Raw genomic sequence first — 22,105 nt, forward strand, 5'->3', positions numbered from 1 at the left:
TGCGATAACAACATATTATGTCGTTGTCTAAACGCCCCTTTGGGTTGGCGTTAATTCCGTATTAATACTGGATTCTGGGGATTAACTAGCGGGCACGTGAAACATATGGACGTGCCTTGTAACATGAGAAGAGAACGTTCCCGTAGTGCTCATACTGGAAAATCTACAGAGACTAGAAGAGGGATGAATGTCCCCTAAGAACCCTTACATGTCTTCCTTTTCGAGTTTATGGGGAAGGGAGGGGGGGGGGGGGGCGTCTTTCATTTAGCCAAAATTGTTGGTCGGAAATTCTGGAAACGTTACGTGTCAAATAGAAAGGCTTTTTTTTCCATTCGTACCAATTTCGCAATCTCATAATCTCATTAGTACACCAAAAAACCGTACGTAGTGCAAGCAGTGCAAGTAGACAACAAATTGGAAATGGAAATTTTGTGCAAATGAACGGTAATTTCCGATCTGACCGGTTGGAGCGGAAACTGAGTGGGGTGCCTCCGAAAGTCGTCCATTTGTTCCGGGAAATTTCCGTTTCATTCGCGCTACCATCTGCGTTTCAATCGGTTGAACCAATAATCTTGGCTAGACATTTCATCAATGTTTAAAAGATTGTTCAATACTGGCTACGCCGGTACGTGACAAGTGTGAACCGATAAAACAAACTGTGCTTTAGCACGTACTTATGCACCCCTGTAAACCGGACACTCCTTATCAAAAACGGACCTCTAACTTCCCACAACCCATAAATTAAAGCAAACGTGTGGGTGTGAATTTATGCGTGCTTTCTTCCACCGAATTTGAGTGACGTCTCCGCTTCCTTAGTCCTCATTAGCGGCAGTATATAGCCTTACGTAGCAAGTGTTTCCCGGTGGCTTTTTGTGCGTTAGCAAACAGCCGTGTATTGACATAAAGTAACAGTTTGTATTTGGCCGAGTGAAGGAGGCATGAAAGAGCTTGTTTGAGAACGGTTTACTTCTCGAACTCAGAGGCAAAAAGTTATGATAAAAAGTCTGTTTAATACAATACGTCTCCTCTTTATCGCATGACTCAAAATTAACATAAACCTGTTGCGAAAGCCCTGCAAAGATAAGAAATGTACATATTTAAATAAACACGTTTCCCTTGGCCTCAAGACCGATCATCGAAAAATTTTTAAATTTACTTAATGAGAGCGATCCTAAACAAGCTTCTCGCGTTCCAATGCACCGGTTTTTTAATAGATGAAGAGAAAAATAATCGAAGATCACTTTCGTACGTAAGAACGAGCATTTTTTCGAACTCAAAGAAACTCGGAATTATGATAAAAATCTGGTAAAATACGTCTCCTTTTTTTATAGCATAACTTTTAAATAAATATAAATAAATAAATAAATAAATATAAACCAAACTTGTCGTTTATATGGACAAGTTTCCCTTGACCTCGGCTCGAGATCGACCGTGGGAAAATGTAGTTTACACTGACGAGCGCAAAACGAGATGAGCTTCACCTTGAGCTTTAGATGGTGCACACCCTCCCGCTCTATAATAAACAGGCCATTAGATGAGAGCAAAATAATTGAGGATCACTTACGTACACGAGGACGGGCATTTCTCGAACTCAGAGGCAAAAATTGTGATAAAATTCTGGTACAAAACGGCTCATATTTATCGCATCGCTCTTTAAAATTATATAAAAATGTTCAAAATGTTTTGAGAGCCATTAAAAATATAAGAAATATATATATTTCAATGGGCACGTTTCCCTTGGCTTCCAGAGTGATAATTGCAAAATGAAAAAAAAATTAATGTACCCCCTCCGCCGCTCCTATCAGACTGGCTTGGGTGTAATAATTGAATTGAGGCTCGCCTTGGAAAGTGAAGGGAATTTTCAGTGATAAAAATCTGGAGTTTTAACTTTGTTGCCAAGGGGTGGTGAATTTTAATCAGCTGAATTTTTCCTGCCATATTTACATTTTTGTTCCGGCCGTTGTGTACTTTTACCACCTACATGTATTTCCTTTTCTAAAACTTCTGATTAAGGTGGGGGTTCACCTAAAAGCCATTTTCACGCCGCTTAAAATCGGTCAAATGAAAATATCTTGTTTGCATTTCAAGCAATACAAAAACCCTCCATTCATAGCACAAATTAATGATTTGGGGTGTTTTATGAATTTTTGGGTGATTTTTAGGTATATTTGGAAGGAAATAATTTTTCTTGAAGGATTGGTAAAATTAAAAGAAATAAGGAATGTTGAAGATTTAGTGAAGTTTTAAAATTAGAATTTGTAGTTAATAATTAATAGACGGATACCAAGTTAGTCCACTAGCAACCTGGGGTGCTCTTGCGTGGTTGTCGACTGTCTGTTAGTGTTCCAAAAATCATTTTCTTTCTTCTATCCATTCTTAAAACTCTTCAAATTTCACTCAAATTCAGGTAGAGCCCCACCTTAAAGGCAGCCATTCAATTAGAAACATAAACTAATTAAGCGCAAGGTGCCTTGCATGCAGGATATGTAGAATTTTTTCGGCTGGTCCGTTTCTTTTTCCAGTTTGTATCTAAAATGAAAATGTACATAAACGCTAGCTACAAAGGAAAGATAAAAAGAAGGCGTCTTGTGGATCACGAATCTTAATAATTCAATTATATTTTTTGCGCCTACAAATAAGTCCTTTGTGAAGGTCACAATGGTCAAGTGTCACTTGTGACGTCATACATCAATCATTATTATCATTCGAGATATTTCGGATGTGTATAATATTTTGACCTTCGGTTCATTGAGTAATACGTGTATTGATCGCATTACGAGTATGTTGCTTGTCGTTTCGTGTGTTTATCATTTCACATGAGCAAGTATTTTTAAAAAAATCAACTGTGGATCAAATGGAAGTCGATACTGACAATCTTACACGGCAACTCAAAGCTACAGAGGCGCACAACGGTGAGACATCCAAAGGATGGCAAGCATTCCAAGTGATATTCTGGACTTGGTTGAGTATAGCGACTCTCGTTGGAAATGGCTTAGTGTTGGCCTGCATTCTTATGAAAAAGCGACGAAATTCCTCCACATTCAAGTTTTATGGAAGTCTTGCGCTAGGAGACCTTCTTGTAGGTTGGTATTACAAAGAAATCAGCTGCAATTTTGTTTTTAATTACAAATTAAGGCGCCGGTTAGATATAATGAAACACGAATTATCGTGAAGCAGTTATTATTTGTGATCACTGTCGCCAAGAAACATTATAAAAACTGTAAATACATGCAGTTCAGAAAGCACATCTGCATATTAAACAAATTTAGTTAAAATTCCCGATTATAAACCTACCCATTTTAATCACGAACGATTTTGTCCCGAGATGAGCAACAAATTAATTTCAAGCTAACTTAGCTGGTAAAGTGACTGTATTGCTGAAAAGGTCCAGTATTTAGAAAACGTGTGCCATGTAACATTGCTTTGTAGTCCACGTTCAATATTTCTTTCACTAATTATTAAACGTAAGTGAAATATTTCAACGTAAACAGAAACTTAAGGATGACGGTTCGTTTGTTCATGTATCGCGTGTATTCCGTGACCTGTGCTATCTCAATCGATTAAAATAGATTTCATGTTTTTTATGCAAACAGTGAGAAGTCAGCTTGTCAATGATGTGTTTGTTGTGGAAAAGGTGAACATGCTTTCATTCTCCGGCACGAAAATGAAATTTTCTCGAATGCGACCTCCTATCCGTGACCCTCTTCTCGACTTCCGTCGCAATATATTTTCAAAGTTAAGATTTCCTTTATAGTTATCCCTGCAATAGGTTTATGGCGGACAGCGTGATAAGTCTTTGTCAAATAAAAGTTTTCGTTGAGACCACCGATTTCCACGTTTCTGATTGTCTAGGTAAGTTTGAAAGAATATTGACGTTTTCTCTTTTAATTTTACTCCAGAACGAATTGGAAGTTGTTTCCATTTGAGCAAAGGAAACGTCTTTCTTTTTTGAAGAGCGTATTCAATCAAAACATTTAGATCACATCCTCTTTCCGTGTGTACTTAGTGACGTGACAAAACTAATTAGGCGGAAAATCACGTCCATTCGGACGAGCAAAGGTATAACACTACACACGCTCAATATACATACAAGTGTTTGCCACGAAGAAAAACAAAGTGCTATTTTTTTTTTATTTTTTTTCCGGATTCTTTCAAAAGGATAACGAGAATTTTCATGATATTTAGAGACGAAATCCATGTAGGGCCCTGTTTCCAGATCAGTCAAATTTAAATATGGAAATGCTGGTTAATTTTTCTCTGTGAAATAGGAAATCACGAACAAAACTCATGATCCTCGAAACAAGAAAAGAATTAGGATGTAAACGGTCGCTTATTTTCCTCTTAAAGATGGCTGAGCAAGCGAGACACAAAGTTGTCAGAAACGACAGCGAGCTTGGGGCTCCTAACCTGCACATATGCATGCGTGCAGACGTCGTATGATACAAAGGAAACAGACGTCTGCACGCAGGCTGTCGTGTAAGGTTTTCCGTGCTTTGCCTTGCCCTATTTGCAGATCACGCCAGCTCTCAATGAGTTCTGCCCGTTCGTTCGCTTTCAATACTATCTTTGGAAAGGAGAACTGCTCACAATCTAGATTAGAATCAACGATTATCTTAACCACAATACTCAGTAAAATTCCGAATATCCAAATCCCCAAATCTCAGACATCAATAAAGCACAGGCTCCGGAATGTGAGCCAATGAACTGTTGATGTTAGGTGTGTCACGATGCAATTGTCCTTCGCTACAGGTGTTAGCTTAGTGTTCAAGCTGTCTTAAAATGTTGAACTCAACCTAGTTTGAAACGCAAAAACTGAAGCCCCTAAGACAGAATAACCCCCTAGAATAGCTAATATTCGGAGTTTTACGGCATAACGGGAAGTGCAAGTTGCTGAAGGATTTTACTGGCGTAAGGGGGTGGGGAGGGGGGGTAGACAAGGCCGTTCCTGTTCTTTTTTCCCACTGGAATTTTCTGGGAACAGCAACCGTCTAATCTTTGAGAGTTCAAAGTGAATATTTCCCCTTTATCTTGTCATTGCTGCACGTACGGTTGTATTATCAATCACTCAATCAATAGGGAGCTTAAGCAACGACGACGGCAACGGCAACGAAAACGTCACCTGAAAATATATCTTTATTCATTTCTGCTACTCCGCGCTTATTTCAACTCACTCAACTTTTACAACTAGTAATAGTTCTCACTAAAGCTGCCCCCGCTTTTTTTTTATGGTGTGATGCTTTGTACAGGGTATGTTGTTTTTTGCGTAAAATGCAGACTGAACACTGCAGACCAGGGGTAAAATGCAGACTAAATAAAATTAAATTTTGTTCGGTTGGGCAGGTTGTATCCCGGAAAGTATTCATTCATTTTAAACCGTGAGAACTGTTTTCATTTTCTACGATTTTTTCGCAAGCGCTAAATTCCTTCCTCGTTATCTTCGCAACAGAAATCTTTCCATATTTGAATTTTACATTTACTCAGCTTTCTATAGAGACAAAAATGAGCTCGATAGGACATATATTTACCGAGATATGAATTTTTGAGTTTTCTGTACTCGGTTTGTTTACAACGTAATTAATTCACGGCGGACGGTACATCCATCCGCGCACTTTAAAATTCACCGATATATTTCGACAGCACATCGTCAAATGCATTTTTTTTTTCAAAACTAAAACATTTAAATATCTTGTTGAGCGGTTTTTCTCTTTATTTCGAAGCGAATTCTTGGAGAAATAATTTTTGAAAGTATTTGAACAAGTAGGGCGCCGTCACCAAAAGTCACGCAATGAAATCCTAACTTCTTTTCGCAAGCCTCAAATTCCTTTTTCGCTAACAACGCTACATATATCTTTTTGGAGTTCTACACTTACTTATTAGCTTTCTATGCAGACCAAAATCACTTCGAGTGTTTTACAGTGTAACTTTAAAAAGATAGTCTTTATAATTTAGTCTGCATTTTACCCCGAGTCTGCATTTTACCCCCAGTCTGCAGTCTGCATTTTACACTGACCGGTGTGACCGTGTCTTACGGTCAAAGATCGATGAACAATATATAAATTTGTGCGAGTCTATTCTTCAAAGACCTCGATGAGCGATGCTTGTTTCCACAATTTTGACTTTAACCGAATGATCTATAAAGCTATAAGCACTTATGACTTACCTTAGCACTTACCACTGGCAAACCTCGTGGTGAAGACTCCGCTCCCAGCATTCTTCGCTTGTTTATTCAAATCCTCATTCACCCCCAGCGCAGATTCGGCAATCCTTTGCGAACTTTTTGGGCAATCCTTTGCGAACCGTTTTCTCCAAAATCGAGATTTTTTCTCGACACACCGAAATTCTATACCCTATACGCGGGGAGTCCTAATGTGCCTCCTCGGGTTTTGGCCGTCTGGGCCAGAACCCTGCGGGGGCAAAAATGGCGAACTATCCAGGAACCAAATTGGTAGGAGTGGCGTACAAGTTAAGAAAGAAAATGAAAAATTCACCTTCGTGCGTTCACGTTCTCCACAAACCTTAAATGTGGTCATTTCACGTTGTTGTTTTGCAGAAGACGGCAAAGAAATGTACCAAAAAGTAAAACGCACGTACAGAGCGATTGTTTTTGCTCATTAAACCTATTGTTTTGCGGCGTTGTCGTTGTCGTTGCCGTCGTCGTTGCTTAAGCTCCCTAGTGACTTTAATGACACGGACACTAAGATCCTCTACCAATTGGGGACACCTAACTATCTTAGAAAACCCCGAATTATAATTACACTTGATCGAGAAAGTCAAGTAGGAATTACGAATGATTCAACTATTTGCAACTTACCTAGCACTAGCTGACTTCTTATTTCTCTCCCTAGGAATATTTTGTGCGCCTGTGCTTTTGGCTGTGGCTTTCCGTCAGCAATGGATCATGGGAGACGCTCTGTGTTGCGCGTATTCAACAGTGATTTCGACCTCTCTAAACGTCTCAGTCATGACTTTGTTCCTCATCAGCTTGGATCGCTTGAACGCTGTCTCCAAGCCTTTTCATTACAGAGCGAAAGAAACATTTACGCAGAAATGGACAATGCTGCTGATAGGCTTTGCCTGGGTGCACTCTATATTCTGGGCCGCGGTGCCTCTAGTTGGCTGGGGAGAGATTATCAAGGATGATGCAACGAACTCGTGTAAGCCTAACTGGGCGGCGAAAGGCCTCAAAAACACATTGTACACCATGGGTTTAGCGGGATTCGCGTTCGCTATCCCAGTATTGTCAATGATAGTGGTTTACGGTATCATTTATTATCGCTCTAAAGTGAGCAGCCGCTTTATGAAGAATCGTTCTCAGAACACTATACCAGAAGATCCAGTTCGTCGGAAGCAACAGAGCGCTATTCTACGAACAGTCCTAGTTGTTATCGGCATGTTTGCCCTCTGTTGGATACCTTACACCATCGCTACAACATTTAAACTATTTTTTCGCAAGGCCCCGCCTTCGTGGTTAGTTCATTTAGGTTTAATGTTAGCCGCTGCTAATAGCGCTGTGAATCCAGCCATTTACTCGGCGTTTGACAAGACCATGAGGGACGAGTTCAAGAGAGTTTGGCAGATCTGTCGAAGAAAACGCGAATCTGCTGACGAGCTGGATGGCGCGCGTAGCCGGCGAACCAGCTCAAACCTGGCCACGTTTAACAACACTGTGATCAGAGTGAGCAACGAAACAGTGAACAAGATAATAAAGGAGAGCCCTGGATTGCTGAGAAAAAATACTTTCACTAACAGCGAGAACGCTATGATTAATATGTTTGTTGAAAACATTGCCGAGAAAATGGAAAAATCTGGAAAGGAAACTTGGGTTTAAAATGGCCCGGTGCAAATCTGTCAAATATAAACGACCTTGCAGAGTGCTTTTGTCTCGCTCACTCGATCTGTGGCGAATCAAATTTGCTGTGATAATATGTGAATGGAGTCAGATATGGATCTGCTACTGACAGTGATATACGCAATTAATTAAGGATCGAGGTGCTTCCTTATACAGAGGTGTTTTTCTGATCACCATATAAATAAAAATAGATAAATAAATGGCATAGATAAATAGATAGATAAATGGCATAGCCATGTATAGCTCTTTTTTTTTTTTTTGTCTAAATAAGCTATTTCCGAGTTGCTGTGAACCTCACTATGAAAGCAAGGCTAAGTGCAAAACTTTTCGTATGAAAATTAGTTTTGTTTGCATATAAATGAAGACTAATTTTCATTAAAAACTTAACACTTAGCCTCGCTTTCATAATGAGGTTCAAAGCAACTCGGAAATGTTCTATTGAAGGTTAATTTATCTCTGAAAAACGCGTGGTTACCACCCCCAATTTTTATCAATAACCCTTGCTATAAAGATCTTCTTTTCCCGCAGCCATAAACTGTGCAAAAATACCATCGAATTAGTAGCCACCCTAATTTATGGCACCATCCTTAGATGCGCAGAAAGTATGCGCAGTAGCAAAGGGAAGGACCGCCCTTAAAACCGGCTTGGTCCAGACTGGTAAATTTTAATTAGATGTAGATTGGCTACTTAGCCAGGTTTGGAATAAGGCCTTCCAATCTACACTTATGATCCACAAAGGCGCGGCAAGCCCATCACAGCAGATATGCATTGTGTGCGTGCAGTGGATAGTGCTACAGTATATTGCAGCCTACATTGCAACACGACTCGCAAAGAATTACTAAACATCTACTTTTCGCCCCAGAGATAAAATCCAGGGACTTGATTGGAACTCATAATCGCCCTGAAGTAGCCACGATTCTCGGATGTTCGATCATGCTGGACTACACTTCGCAGCATAAACGAAGAAACGAGTTTTTCTTTTTCATGTTATAAATATCAGCTGCAATTCGAATGACATGATGTTTATTTCAATATTTAGTCTATTTACCACAATAACTTATAACTTGGTCACTTTAAGTTAAAGTGAAATAGGATAGTTTAGAAAATAGTTTTATAGCGTATATAGCTACAAATTCAATATATTTATGAATGATAGACATGATATGAATAAACTTGTTGTTGTTGTTGTTACGTTGCCACAAGCAATTGTGAATAGCATTTTTAACTCGACAATATCACAAGTGACAAACAAACTACATGCAACGAAAATGCGTAGATTTTGAATGCCTTCTAAGCAGGCAACCATGTTTAATTACCTTTTTGTCAAACCTTTTTTCTTCCTTTAGTATTTAAGTTACGGTGCGTTCTATTAGTGGGCCTATTGCGGAATAGGAATACACACAGTGAGATGTTTCTGGAGTTGCTGGGATATTAAATAATAAATAAATAAATAAATAAATAAATAAATACTGAAATGGTTTCCGTTATCGTATATCTGCCAGCAAACTTTTGTCGATAAGTCTTCCCAAATTTACCTAAAAAGTCAAATCTTACAGCTGTTCCGCTTATTTAGTTGAACTGTAATTTTAGCTTCATTCTGAAATAGTCCCTTTTTTGTGTCCCTTCGAAAATGCCCAATTCTAAGATATAAATGGTTGAATTTATCAATAAATAATGGTAACTGAACTGAGTGGAGTGCAATTTGGTCTGAAATCAAGCGTGATTTCAAAATCGAACGAGCACGCGTTCAACACTTTATTACACCCATTTCGAAATCGCAGTTTTTTTGTCAATATTAATATTTATTTATCCACTGAAGACATGAAAGTTGATTGGTTATTATTATTTCATTTTCATTTGATGGGCTAAAAAAGGATGCGATTTAGAGCAAAATAAATAAAGAAAGAAAGAAAGAATAGTGCGATTCGTGAATAAATCATTAGAAGGATCACAAGTGATTTCAAAATGGGTGTAATAAAGTTCAGAAATATTTTCAACTTATCCTCAAATAGATAAATATTATAATTCTGGATGCAGATGCGTTGGCTCGCTTTTCAATACATGATTAAGTCTGTCTTGTACAAACTCCTTAACTGTTTCGTCCAGTTTGTCAGAGTATTGTTCAAGGAAACTCTGGTAATCCTCTCGAGTTTTATCTTCTCTTAACAGGAATTCTTCAACAAACGGCGGCTGTTTTTCAATTGACTCTAACAGAGCAGTAACCTTCAGATCTTGACGACGAGATTCACCCCGGATATTTACCTAAAACACAAACAAGTTATTCTTAATTGAGATGTTCACACTCAAAGCCAAACCATGGTCGCGGTTCTAACTTTCAAACTGATGGTGAAATCCTAACGTGTGACCTTTCAAATTAAACCTTTTCAGCAATACTTTCCTGTGGTGCTGATCATTTTTCGGTTTTCAACGAAATTAGATTTGAAGCTTCTTGAATATTGATTTTCTGCGCTTCTGGCGAGGTTCATCAGACAATTTGGTAGCCTTATACCTTTGGGAAAACGTTTCGCTCGAATTCTATGAATTCGAGAATGTTTCTCCTTTCCACCCATAATCCTCTAACAAACCGTCACAAGAAGAAATTCGTTCCCAGTCCCTACCTCTCCTGGTGGTGTCCGTCCAAATGCCTCATCCACTACGTCAACAGGTACAGAAAAGATTTCGTCTTCTGTCACGTGGCCATCCTGGTCTATATCGAGCATTGTAAAGCGCTGCACGTAAAAAAAAATTACCATGAAATTCAGATGAAACCAGAGTCTGCTAAATATGCATCACAAAAGTAACAGGTTTGAGCTTGTCAAAGTAAAAAATACTCCCGAAAATCCCAGTTTAAGCGCCCAGGTCGAACTAAAACGAAGGACAGTTTCGCACTTTCTCCAACTTTCAATATAAAAAGCAACGAGTCAGATCCGCGTGGTGATTATATTTTTCTCGTTCTTCTGTGCATGAACATTACTTTTCGCTCGAGGATAAATGCTAAGAATTTAAAAGAGGTAGTTAGAAGTAAAATATTTGACGGATGAGATACCAATTTAGTAATAAATAAGATTTCGTCGCAGTTATGCACGCAATTTAAGTAGCTGCGTAAAACCGAAAGCCGTAAAAAAATCACCCCTGAGCGGGATTTGAACCCCAGTGCTTTTACCAAGTGAGCTATCAAGCTAACTGGGAGTCTACTGAATGCTGGTCGGATTTTGTAGAAAAGGGCAACTGCCAGCACGCTTTCAATAACATGTTTAGGACCTTTGCTGATATCAAGCAACCGTTAATATTACCTCTTTGGTGATGAGTCTTTCTCCTGTGTGTTCTCCCTGGATTCAAAAAAATAGAAAACAAAAACAAAAAAAGCGAATGAAAAACAGTTCAAATTACTGTAGACAAAGACAACAATTTATTAAATCATGTGCCGGCAGGCTACAAAATGCTTTTGCTGCTGTTGGACTTGGAAATAAAACATCAAACCGAATAAATATGAATATAGGAAACATATACCGTGTAGCACGAAAATTTTGCGGGAGTTTTATTTTGCGGATTGCCGATTTTTTGTGGTTTGCGGGAACAAATTTTTGCGGTTCGAGATGACTGAAATTTCTACTGGGAACTAATTTTTGCGATGCTCTGGTTCAAGCAGCAGAATATTTAGTGGAACAAACCTGAATATTTTCAACTTTTATTGAAACGGTCAATTGAGTCACAGTTCACTCTAGTTACGAATGAGAGACATATCACTGTTATACCTTACTGCGCAAACGAAATGAACAACTAAACAAAAAGCCTACCCCTACCATGCACAGCCAAACACTGTTTCGTTAATATTGTTTACCACGACCGGTATTACCGTATATTATTTTATAAGGAAGCAGTATGAATTTTTGAGTTACCGTAGCTGAAACCTTTCTAGGCATAGAGAGGGGCTTCCGAGTGAAAGATGTACTCCAGCTAGTATACAACTTTGAGACCTAACTGGGAGTGGCCTGCTAAAATGCAAAACTATGCCCTATTGTAACGCAATGAGACAGACTCAGTCGATAATAATAACATTCTTGTTCAGTTGAACTTCTGCACTTCTGTGCAAGCCGCCGCAGATGCGCCACTAGAACATGGTTGGTCTGCTGCATGATTCAAGTCTGTGCATTCCTGCAGATGACCCATTTGTGACAATCTAATGTACTGAATTGCTTTACTCTTGACAGCTCTCGTTGCTTTTTCCAATGAAAAATCATGTTAATGTTCTTGTTTAAGTCCAATGTATATCGCTCCAGTGGCATACGTCTATTAAAAGCGCACATGTTTTAAATTTGACTGAAGGGAGTTAATTTTTGCGGCGTTTTATTTTGCGGGTGTTTTTTTCTGCGGAAACTAATTTTTGCGGATCGAGGTCAATCCGCAAAATTCGCAAAAATTAGAACCCGCAAAATTTTCATGCTACACGGAATTTGAACTGCGGGTAACAGATTGAATAGAAGAAAGACCCTCACAATTTTTTACCTAACATAAGCAGTTGCGAAAAGAAGACTAAAAGAAAGCCGAGGCTTGAACGGGATTCGAACCCATGACCTCCGCGATACCGGTGCAGTGCTCTACCAACTGAGCTATCAAGCTACCTAGGAGCTGGTCATACTGTGAGTTAAATTCAGCCGAGCCTCCAACAATCCAATACCCTTGGAACCACGATACGTATGTAACAAACACTTTCGTAACGGTGCGCATTTATTCAGAGCAAGTTACAAACAGCCGAAGGTACGTGCATAGAGAACTTCGCCAAAATAGTGAAGACAATAACCAGAGCCAAACGCTGATGAAACGAATATTGGCCAGTTGGCTGGCAAAACCAACAATTTCTAAAAACAAAAGTTTTGTCTTACCACAATCAAAGAATTGATGAGCTCAAATGAAACAGATCCACCATGCTCTCTGATTACTTGGAGGGACATGAACCTTCAATGTACACAGAAATAAACCACTTAGTGACTTGTGATTTGTTTGAGTCATGTGAGTGCGAGATTTCAAAGCAACCTCGTTCGTGGAGGGAAAGCAAGCTCTGGGAACGTGTACTGGTAAGTCCCGAACTGGTGGCCAAAACGGTCGGGGCTTATCCCGGCTTCTGTAGCAAGAAGTCATTGATTGGTTGAACTTGTACCATTATATTAAAAGGTTGGTACAAATTGATAAAGAACGGATTTGACAAAAATACTTATCCAGCCCAGTGAGTCATTGTGACTTTCGAGAAACTGGCCCTAGGCCTCGAGCCAACCACTTCCAGACCTGTGATGTCCAAAGCGCTAATATTACAACATCAAAAACCTCCAAGTTCAAAAGTTATTTTGCGTTTGCTTTGGTTTTGCTTTACCACACTCTGTGGTTGGTTCGCAAAAATCGTGCCACTTTCTCAACCAATGAGAAGCAAAACCAAAACCAATCGTGCCTCGCTCGCACGCGTTTTCCCGGGCTTGGCGCACGTTACATGTATTTGCTTCGAACTCTGATTGGTTCATTGCGCCTTTGACGTTGCAGTTGGTTAGAGTTCAGATTTGACTACGAGTACGAGACTGAGTACGAGAACCACTTTTCAAGTCTAGTTTGTGTGGTTTAGATAACCACTTGTCACACCAATCTTGTTTCTAGGGTCTTCTTATCTAGTGGTAAACAACGGGAAGGAGCGAGAGTTCTGGGGATGTGAATGATTTGAAATTTGAAAGTCATACTCGTACTCAATCTCGTACTCAACTCTGATATGAAGGTGATAATTCTGAGGCGCCAACATTTTCGGTTTCCGGAAATTTCGGAAACTTTCCGTGTCAAAGCGCCCCGGGGTTTGCATTTTGGTTTTACGTCATTCAACTGAAAAAAACCTCTCTATCCATGCAGTGGAAACTTGTGCATGCTGGGTACCATAATTTTTTTCGTGCATCGGAATGTAATAGTCTTAAATAATTTTTGCATTCTGATAAGAAATGAACTTCAAAAGCGCATGGACTCATTACCTCTACATAGCTCAGTTTACAAAGAAAAACAGCGTGGACCGTTAGTTTACTTTCGAGTCAGTTGAACATTGATCACGTATTTCCAGAATGTATTTCATACCTTAATTGTTCGCCTGGAGTGAACTTAAAGTTGCTCAACTTTGCTTGGGATGGATTGATATTTCCCGAGTTAACTATAAGCAAAAAATAAGTAAAGCATGACATTAGCCACACAAGTTAGTAAGCATACAAGTTACAGATTACAAGTGGCGGAATATATAATCGGCTTTCACGATTCTCGTTCCCAACAATAGGGAGCTTTAGCAACGACGACGGCGACGACAACGAGAACGTCTAAAAAGCAATAGGCTTAATATAAATAAATAACCAAAACAACAACTCTGCACGTGCATTACACTTTTTGGTAAATTTCTTTGTCGTCACTGCACGACTTGGACGGGAAATTTCCAGGTGGGACGTTTTATGGAGGACGTAATCACACGACGATGAATTTTTCTTTCTCTTTCTAAACTTGGGTGCGGTCTCCAAGAATTCAACTCCAGGAAATTTCACCTACATTTCAGTGATATTTAAAGCGAGTTGGAATATCTCGAGGGCGTTTCAAAAAGTGCGAATTTATTTTAATAGTGACGTTTTCGCTGTCGTCGCCGTCGTCGTTGCTAATGGGGATCTTACGAAATTACGACGGCGACGGCAACGACAACGCCAACGCCAACGCCACAAAACAAAAGGCTTAATGAGCAAAAACAATCGCTATGAACGTGCGTTTTAAGTTTTGGTACATTTCTCTGCCGTCCTCTGCAAAACAACAACGTGAAATGACCAAATTGAGGGTTTTGTGGAGAACGTGAACACAAGGCGCTGAATTTTTCTTGAACGCCACTCCTACCAATTTGGTTCCTGGGTAGTTTTTCGTTTGTGTAGAATGAGTTAAAATAATAGCGAAAAAAGCACAAATGAAATAAAGTTATATTTTCAAGTGACAATTTCGTTGGCGTTGCCGTCTTGCATTCGTAAGGTCCCCATTAAAAAGAAAAAAAAAACAAACTGTTTACCAATACAACTGTGGGACAACTCTAATTGGTAATTGCATGGCACTTAAAGTGCATAATCATGTACTATCAATATACACAAACAATAAACTATTTTACCGGTAAATATTACAATTTGTTCAGAATTTGCCACTGCACCTTCACAGTCTGTTGAGTTGAATCTGTTGAGCGGGGTCCACCAAATGTTCACAGCAATGTTACGAAAGAGAGATGTAACTTGATGAGCCCACCTACAATTGAAAATGTTGAAAACATCTTACAGTAAGACTCTTACACAGAAAGCAGACAATGGCAAGGCAGGGGCGTAGCCAGACCATTTTGTAGTGTACACACAGAGGGGTAAATTTAATGGCCGAAATGCATAACTCACCCATACGGTATAAACATACAGTCTCCAGGCTCCAAATGTGCAGACCACCAAGGCAGGTTTTGTAAGCTTGGATATTTGAGCATGTCAACTTTGTCGATATTCACACTGCAGTAGTCACCCTCCCCATGATCCATTTCAATTAACTTGCTGTGTTCCTGAAATTTATAATAACGACTTTTTTATAGCATCTGCGCTAATAACTGGCCTTATGTCTCAAGGCTCATCCAAGAAAATGGGAAACTGGGAGCCTAAATTTTTGGCACAGCACCTAATACTGGACATGTTGGGCTCCTAACTTCTAATCTTTTAGCCTTGTGGGTTTCTTGAATTTTTTGTTAGGCAACTGCCTTGTGTCTTATAAGCGGCAATTTACGGTATGATGGCAGTAACCAGACTCAAAGCAACGCCAATCTTTAGATTAAAGCCTGCAGTACTAACACACTTCCAGGGTGGGGGGGGGGGGGGTCTGAGTTCCTTTAGAATTAAATTCCCCAACAACATTATCTGGGAGGCTATATATATGACCCCAGATTCTGAGGCACAATGGAGGAAGCTCCTAGCTAATCAGTGATAACTAGAATTTAATGACTAGCAACTGGCATGGCACCCCATGTAGCGGTGAGTGGAGTAAATGTATAACACCACAAAACCTGATGTGTTTTTACTTGGGCAAAACTCAGCAACATGATCAACACATGTCATCAGGGGGGGGGGATACTCCCTATAATGGACTTATCAGGGAGGCTCCGCCCAAAAGTGGAACCTTTCTCAGACTGAAGGTATGTAAAAGGATAGGGATTTCACAAGCCAAAGTATAGAAAAGAGTAGGAAAAACTGCTATTTTTAATTAGGTATTTAAGAGGACCTTTCAAAATATCTCGAACAGACCTAACAAAAAAAGATAGTAAGTCAGAGTGTTTCTTCTGTAGATATGTGAAAGGGGTATCATTTCCTATGGGAGGTATCTCAAAAATATGACAGGGTAAGGGTTTGGACCTCAGGGCAGCCTCCCCATATAAACTCTTCTTGACAACAAACATTGTATCACTTTGGCATAACAAGGCAGCAATGGGGTACATACTAGGTCTACTATAAACCAATCCTTGACTCCACTTATCATGCAGTTGATATTGTCCACAGTGTCCATGTGAAGGAAAGATTTGGAGCCTCCACTACTGAACCACAAAACAGCATCCTACAACACAAATATTATAAAATTATGTAGCTCTCATACTTAATGTAACTATGCCAAGATCAAGGACTTGAAAGTGCTTATGAATATTAGTCGTAACTGTTATTAACTGATAGGATAAGCAGACCAAAAAGAGGACAAACCTGAAAAAGGTAGATGAATAAAAAGTACCAGCAAACATAGGGGTCAGGACCTGTAAAATGTTCAGGACCTGTAAAATTTTGTAAATTTTCTTGCCTGTAGTCTAGATGTAAATCCTCCACAAAGCAGACAGGATGGAAGGACAAATTCTTCAAACATTTCTTCAGGCAGAGTATCCACTAAGTATCGGTCTGAATCATTGTAGATTGTCAAGAATTCTTTAAGTGGCATGTTGTCTGCAGATCTAGCTCTGTTCTCCTTTTTACCATAATCCACTCGTACGTCAACATCTCCATACTTTTCTCTGTTTATGTGTAACCAAACAAGCACATCTTAGTGTATTCACAACTTATATTTACTTGTTTAATTTTTTTTTAATATCTAAACCTATTTTCTTTTTTCTCACAGTCATCAAAGGTTTTATATATAACTTCAAATAATTACGCAAATTACCAGGAAAAAGGAGGAGGGGATTCTTCCTCTCTCCCTGCACCTGTATTTCTTCCAACTTGCTTTGCAAATAGTGATCATCAGAGACACACTCTAAAAATCAGCAAAAGAAACTTTTAAAAAATATCTCGAAAATCCAGCCAGATGTGAGTGTGTTTTGTACTATATTAAACTCCTTTCCAGCCTACAGATCTTTTATCATTGAGAAATACTTTTTTTATTATAAACCCCCTTCTATGAATCACTTCCACTAGCCTCCTTACCAAATCCTCACCCCCCCCCCCCCCCATCTTAGGTAAAAGTCCATAATTGTATTCTTTGAGGACCCACTAGGAAGGAATAATTGGTGAAAAAGCCACCTACAATGTTATGTTTTAAAATTTTAACAAGACACATGCCTCTTGGACACCTGATTATCAATTCCTGGCTAAAACCCCAACTCAAAATACAAACAGTAATCAAAAAATAATGCTGGTAATTTATCTTAACTAGCTGAGGTACAAAATTGAGATTTGCAAGACTTAACCAACAATTTGACTGTTTAGTGCTTCAAAGTATTGAACGAAATCTGAATGAGGTAATATACACAATCATAAATCCAAAGTCAAGCAGTGCATCAGCTGCTTAGACGTGTCAATTGACAAAGCCAAAAATAACACCATCTCATTAACTATTAATCATGGAATGTATCGATGCTTTCTAAAAATAATTCGAATTCAACTCTATTTCCTTGAATGTTTCAAGTGCTCATTTATTTTAAAAATGTCCTTGTTCATGTGCCATTCTTGGCTTTGTAATTAATAAAATTTATGCCACAAAATTACAGCGTAATGGTTCTTTTATAGTATCGTTTCAGATGTGTGTTCCATAAAAAGAAATCGGTCCACGTACCAATGTTTTTGTGTAAAGACTTCAATTCATATTGCGTGACATGATTTTTCTCACAAAGAATAAGCTTAAATAATTTTGCTTTCAGTTTCTGCCGCTTAAGAGAACTTTGCGATACGAAAGGCGGGAGGTAGATGTTTACAAAACGTTTACTGCTGTATTACAAGCTAATTAATAATTTAAACCCGACTTATTAGTTAGACAAGAAGCTTATTCAACTCGTATTAGAAGTGGAATCAAAGGTTAACTAAAACGGGACTTCAAAAACAAATTAAGAAGATGAAACAACAAACAAGGGCTTACTTCAAATAGCCGTCTGTCCAAAGATCAAACCCAGGTGATAACTTGGCTGCTCCCTTGAATATAACCGGTTGGCCCGCCAAAAGATATTCATCATAAAAAGTTTGAGGACTCGGGAGATGTTCGATTGACTTTATCGACCCTTCTGGTGCTCGGTGAGACCCCAAAGGTTGTAGATGACCTGCAGGGATTGTTTCCTGTTTACAGAAAAGGAAAAATTGGCACAACAAGAGAAATCTAAACATCCTGCTTTTGTTTCGACAGGTATCGCATGAATTTTGATTTTCCTGAAAGCCGCAGCTGCTAAGCTGTTTTTGGCAAATGTCCCAGGGGCATCACCATGCTCTGCAGAGCAACCTGGGAACTAGATGACCATTTCAATATGGCGGACGGTCCTAGTTATTGCCATGTAATCAGTTTTCAACTCTAATTTGAAAGAAATTGACTGATTGAAAGAACTGAACATGTCAGACGTTGATTCTAGTGACGATGAAAAAGAATTTCAAAAGCAGGACTTAAAGGAAACTCAAGTTAACAGTGAAAAGCCTCATGTCGTAGATTTTCTCCCGTCTTCGATGGTTCCATTAGAGGATAATCAGGAAATTGATGAAAGAAACAGTTTGCAAGAAATCAAGGAAGAAAATTTAGATCAAGAAATTTCACCATCACCTAAAGTTATGCTTGAATCTTGTGAGAATGGAATACTTGATCATGTAGTGCAGATACTAGACAAAGATCCTTCACTCATCAACTGTACAGATGAGGATGGGTATTCACCGCTTCACAGAGCTTCTTATAATGGACATTTGGACGTGGTGAGAATTCTTTTAGAAAGAGGAGCAGATGTGACAGCTATAACAGAGGACGGCTGGCAACCTTTGCACTGTGCTTGTAGATGGGGTGAATATCTTGAATATGCCGTTAGCTGCATAAATTACAGGAGGCAAATTTTTCTTCAACTTGCAAAACAATGCTGACGAGAGCATTACATTACAAGCTGTAGAAAACATGTTACACACTGCAACATATCTCACAACGTTGCAAAAAGTAAATTAGTCTGCTTTTCCTGTAACTCGCAGTGCAACATTTTTTGTGTGTGTGAAACAGCACCATAACAGTATATATTCTTGGTTTTCACATGACGTCATAAAAAACTGAAATTCATAGCTAAACACAATTTTGAGTTTTTATCTTCATCACATAAAAGAAAATATAAATTTCAATTGGCTTGCTTGTTTTCAGCAGGATAGCATTATTTGTTTTGAAAATAGGGCAGTTTGAATTTTAGATTTTTGCATAGCGCGTGACAGAAGGATTGCTGCTCTAAACATGCCACGTACATGAAAACATCGATTTACCTCGTGTTTTTTTAGGTCTGATCAGCTAACTTGTAATAGAAACGTCTATGTCAATGTGTGAAAGTTCAGCAGAGAGAAGAAAGGCTTTGAAATAACCAAAGTAAACTCCAGATGTTTTTGCTGGTTTCGGGCCACCACATTGGTGGCTATGTTGGTGTCCACCAACTTGGCATCCCATACTAAACTCTGTAATTTTCCGTGGTACATTTTCTCGAATAACTCGATTATGAGATATCGCACAGCACCGTGGCTTTCACATGTTGTTTATGTATCACTCTTTTACAACATATCAATTTCTTGACATTATCTATTGAATGGTTGAGGATTTCATTTTTTTACTTGCGTGACGATGTGTGAGGTGAAAACCACCAATTACTGGAGTTGTTCAGCAACTTTGGTCACCCTTGTGCACTGGAGAGGATACTGTTGCCTTCCAGCTGGTACAAAACGCAGTTCATTTTACAAGCACATGTCATTGTGCTAGGATACGTAACAAGGTAGACAGTGTCCAAGATCCTAACCATTAATATTATCCAAAAGGATCTTTTGAGGTGGTGTTTAGGGCTAAAAGGCACTCTCTAGCTTGTTGGTGTATCTATGTAATGTGGTCTGTGTTTAGTTCCAGGCAGGTGCTTCCTTAAGCAGTCCATACAACTTATTAAAAGTGGAAAATGTTCCACATGTTATTTTAAGTACCATGTCTACAGACTTACTATTTCAGTTATCACAGTAGATCATGAGGTAGCTCCCACCCCTCCCTGTGCAAAACACAATTTTCCAATCATTCCACTGTCCAGTCCCAGAAAATATTGGTTTCCACCCCACCCTTATATGTTATTTTAAGAAACAAGTCCACAGACTTACTATTTCAGCTATTGCAATTTACAATAGAGCTGAGGTAGCTCCCACCCCTCCCTGCACAAAACACAGATTGTCAATCATTCCATTGTCCATTGTCCAGTTCCAGAAAATATCCATCCCCTCCCAAAGGAAGCTGTGAAGTGTGAAGCTAAATTATTGACACTTTTTGGTGAGAAGGGAATCCAAAGGTAAACCCAAAAGACTTTCTTTGGGAAGGGTTTGAAGATGAACAAAACATTTTGCATAATTTGTAAAGAATGGTAGAATTTGCAAATGGCACCGAATAACCCCACATGATTAATTTTGCTATTTCTGTTGACAGGTAAGACAAATGTGGCGTCACTGCTCTTACAGAATGGGGCCGACATTAATGCACGGACCAATGGTAAACAGACTCCCCTTCATTTTGCTGCAAGTGGAGTTGGTGGAACCACAACACTACAGTTATTGTTATGCAACAGATGGTTGGATCCTAAAGTACTCAACATGCAGAATGAAACAGCATATGACATTGCATATCGGAGTGGAAAACATTACGAATTGTTTGAAATTGTTGAAGACTGTATCAATGTTAAATAACTTATTTAAAGCAAAAAATAATAAAATGATAAGTGTTTTGAAAAAGTTGTGGGAACAATAATGTGTTTTATTGTGTCTTTGAAGGCAGTCAACTAAGATATAGAGCACGATGTTGTGACTGCTCACAGGGACACTCCTTGCCTTTATCAGGCAATGAGTTGAGGTAAACAGGTCATGCATCACTATTTGTTTCTCAGTTGTTGGTTGGGATCAAATTGCATTTTGATCCTCATCGGGGTAAGACTGTTCCATCCAAACAGTTTCTTGTATAGTGACATGTCATCTGTTGACCTCGTCACCTGATGAAGACTAGCAGTGAGCAGTCAAAACATCGTAATTTATATCTTTTTTGACTACTTTGTGGGAAAAACCAGAAAACATTTTATTCAAATGATAACTCATCAGACCAAAACAACTCAAAAACCATAACCTTTGGCACTGCACATACCTATAATGCGCCGATCAAATCGAAACTTCAACATCCCCCCCCCCCCCCCCCCCCGGGCAAACCCCGGGCATTTGACTATTTTCTGTGCCCGGGAGTGGGGAATTTGACGGGTAAAGCCTTCCCGGGGGTGGGGAATTTGACCTTGCCTGGGTGGGGTGGGGAAAATTGAACCGGAAGTGTCAGGTTTCAAATCGCTTTTTTGGGAGGTCGCCGAAGTCGCTAACAGCTATAAACACGTGTTTGGACGATATGGATGAGAAAAGGAAGAGATACAGCATTACAATGAAAGCTTACCAAAAAAGGTCTTCAAAAGTGAGAGTGCTTAAATATTAATTATTTTCATAGATTGTATGTAAACGATGTAGATTTTTTATACAAGGAGTCAAGCTGCGGCTTTGTCCCGCAGTGAGTAGTGAAAGAAATAAACACTGTCGAATGAAAAACCGCTTTGGCTTAAATTGCAGAATATCCTGCCACTCGAACAACATTCTACGTAGCCGGCTAACTAATTAATATGTATTTCTATGCATTTGCAGAGGTTTTTAGAATAGCCATAAAACAGCAGTGAACAGTTAAAGAGAAAAAATATTGTCGAATGAAAAACCGCTGCTTTGG

At 39.1% G+C, this 22,105-nt stretch overlaps 3 protein-coding genes across 3 annotated transcripts; 2 read left to right on the top strand and 1 right to left on the bottom strand.

Annotated features, from left to right (window-relative positions):
* Positions 1–2,517: 2,517 nt before the first annotated feature.
* LOC146488773 (adenosine receptor A3-like) lies at positions 2,518–9,539 on the top strand. The gene is made up of 2 exons (XM_085113528.1): positions 2,518–3,083; positions 6,846–9,539. The coding sequence occupies exons 1-2, from the start codon at positions 2,855–2,857 to the stop codon at positions 7,826–7,828; spliced, it is 1,212 nt and encodes a 403-aa protein (XP_084969654.1). The 5' UTR covers positions 2,518–2,854; the 3' UTR covers positions 7,829–9,539.
* Positions 9,540–9,630: 91 nt separating this feature from the next.
* Positions 9,631–18,489, bottom strand: LOC146488774 (bifunctional peptidase and arginyl-hydroxylase JMJD5-like). The gene is made up of 10 exons (XM_085113524.1): positions 18,248–18,489; positions 16,703–16,910; positions 16,355–16,468; positions 15,274–15,428; positions 15,042–15,133; positions 13,952–14,024; positions 12,733–12,805; positions 11,143–11,178; positions 10,468–10,578; positions 9,631–10,111 (listed from the first exon to the last, which is right to left on the bottom strand). The coding sequence occupies exons 1-10, from the start codon at positions 18,487–18,489 to the stop codon at positions 9,869–9,871; spliced, it is 1,347 nt and encodes a 448-aa protein (XP_084969650.1). The 3' UTR covers positions 9,631–9,868.
* A 100-nt stretch (positions 18,490–18,589) lies between these two features.
* LOC146488775 (ankyrin repeat domain-containing protein 49-like) lies at positions 18,590–21,081 on the top strand. The gene is made up of 2 exons (XM_085113536.1): positions 18,590–19,144; positions 20,786–21,081. Exons 1-2 carry the CDS (start codon positions 18,709–18,711, stop codon positions 21,040–21,042), a joined length of 693 nt encoding a protein of 230 aa, XP_084969662.1. The 5' UTR covers positions 18,590–18,708; the 3' UTR covers positions 21,043–21,081.
* Positions 21,082–22,105: the final 1,024 nt, after the last annotated feature.

The sequence above is a fragment of the Pavona decussata genome, unplaced genomic scaffold (genome assembly GCF_977016875.1).
Source record: "Pavona decussata unplaced genomic scaffold, jaPavDecu1.1 SCAFFOLD_8, whole genome shotgun sequence".
Classification (NCBI taxonomy): domain Eukaryota; kingdom Metazoa; phylum Cnidaria; class Anthozoa; order Scleractinia; family Agariciidae; genus Pavona; species Pavona decussata.

Excerpts from the sequence above, each read along its gene's own strand:
- LOC146488773 (XM_085113528.1), top strand. The coding sequence starts at position 2,855 with ATGGAAGTCGATACTGACAATCTTACACGGCAACTCAAAGCTACAGAG. Across the intron at positions 3,084-6,845 it reads GCTAGGAGACCTTCTTGTAG|GAATATTTTGTGCGCCTGTG; the intron begins GTTGGTATTACA and ends TTCTCTCCCTAG.
- LOC146488774 (XM_085113524.1), bottom strand. The coding sequence starts at position 18,489 with ATGTTTAGATTTCTCTTGTTGTGCCAATTTTTCCTTTTCTGTAAACAG. Across the intron at positions 15,429-16,354 it reads ATTGGTTTATAGTAGACCTA|GAACACAGCAAGTTAATTGA; the intron begins GTATGTACCCCA and ends TATAAATTTCAG. Across the intron at positions 12,806-13,951 it reads ACTCCAGGCGAACAATTAAG|GTTCATGTCCCTCCAAGTAA; the intron begins GTATGAAATACA and ends TGTACATTGAAG.
- LOC146488775 (XM_085113536.1), top strand. The coding sequence starts at position 18,709 with ATGTCAGACGTTGATTCTAGTGACGATGAAAAAGAATTTCAAAAGCAG. Across the intron at positions 19,145-20,785 it reads GCACTGTGCTTGTAGATGGG|GTAAGACAAATGTGGCGTCA; the intron begins GTGAATATCTTG and ends TTCTGTTGACAG.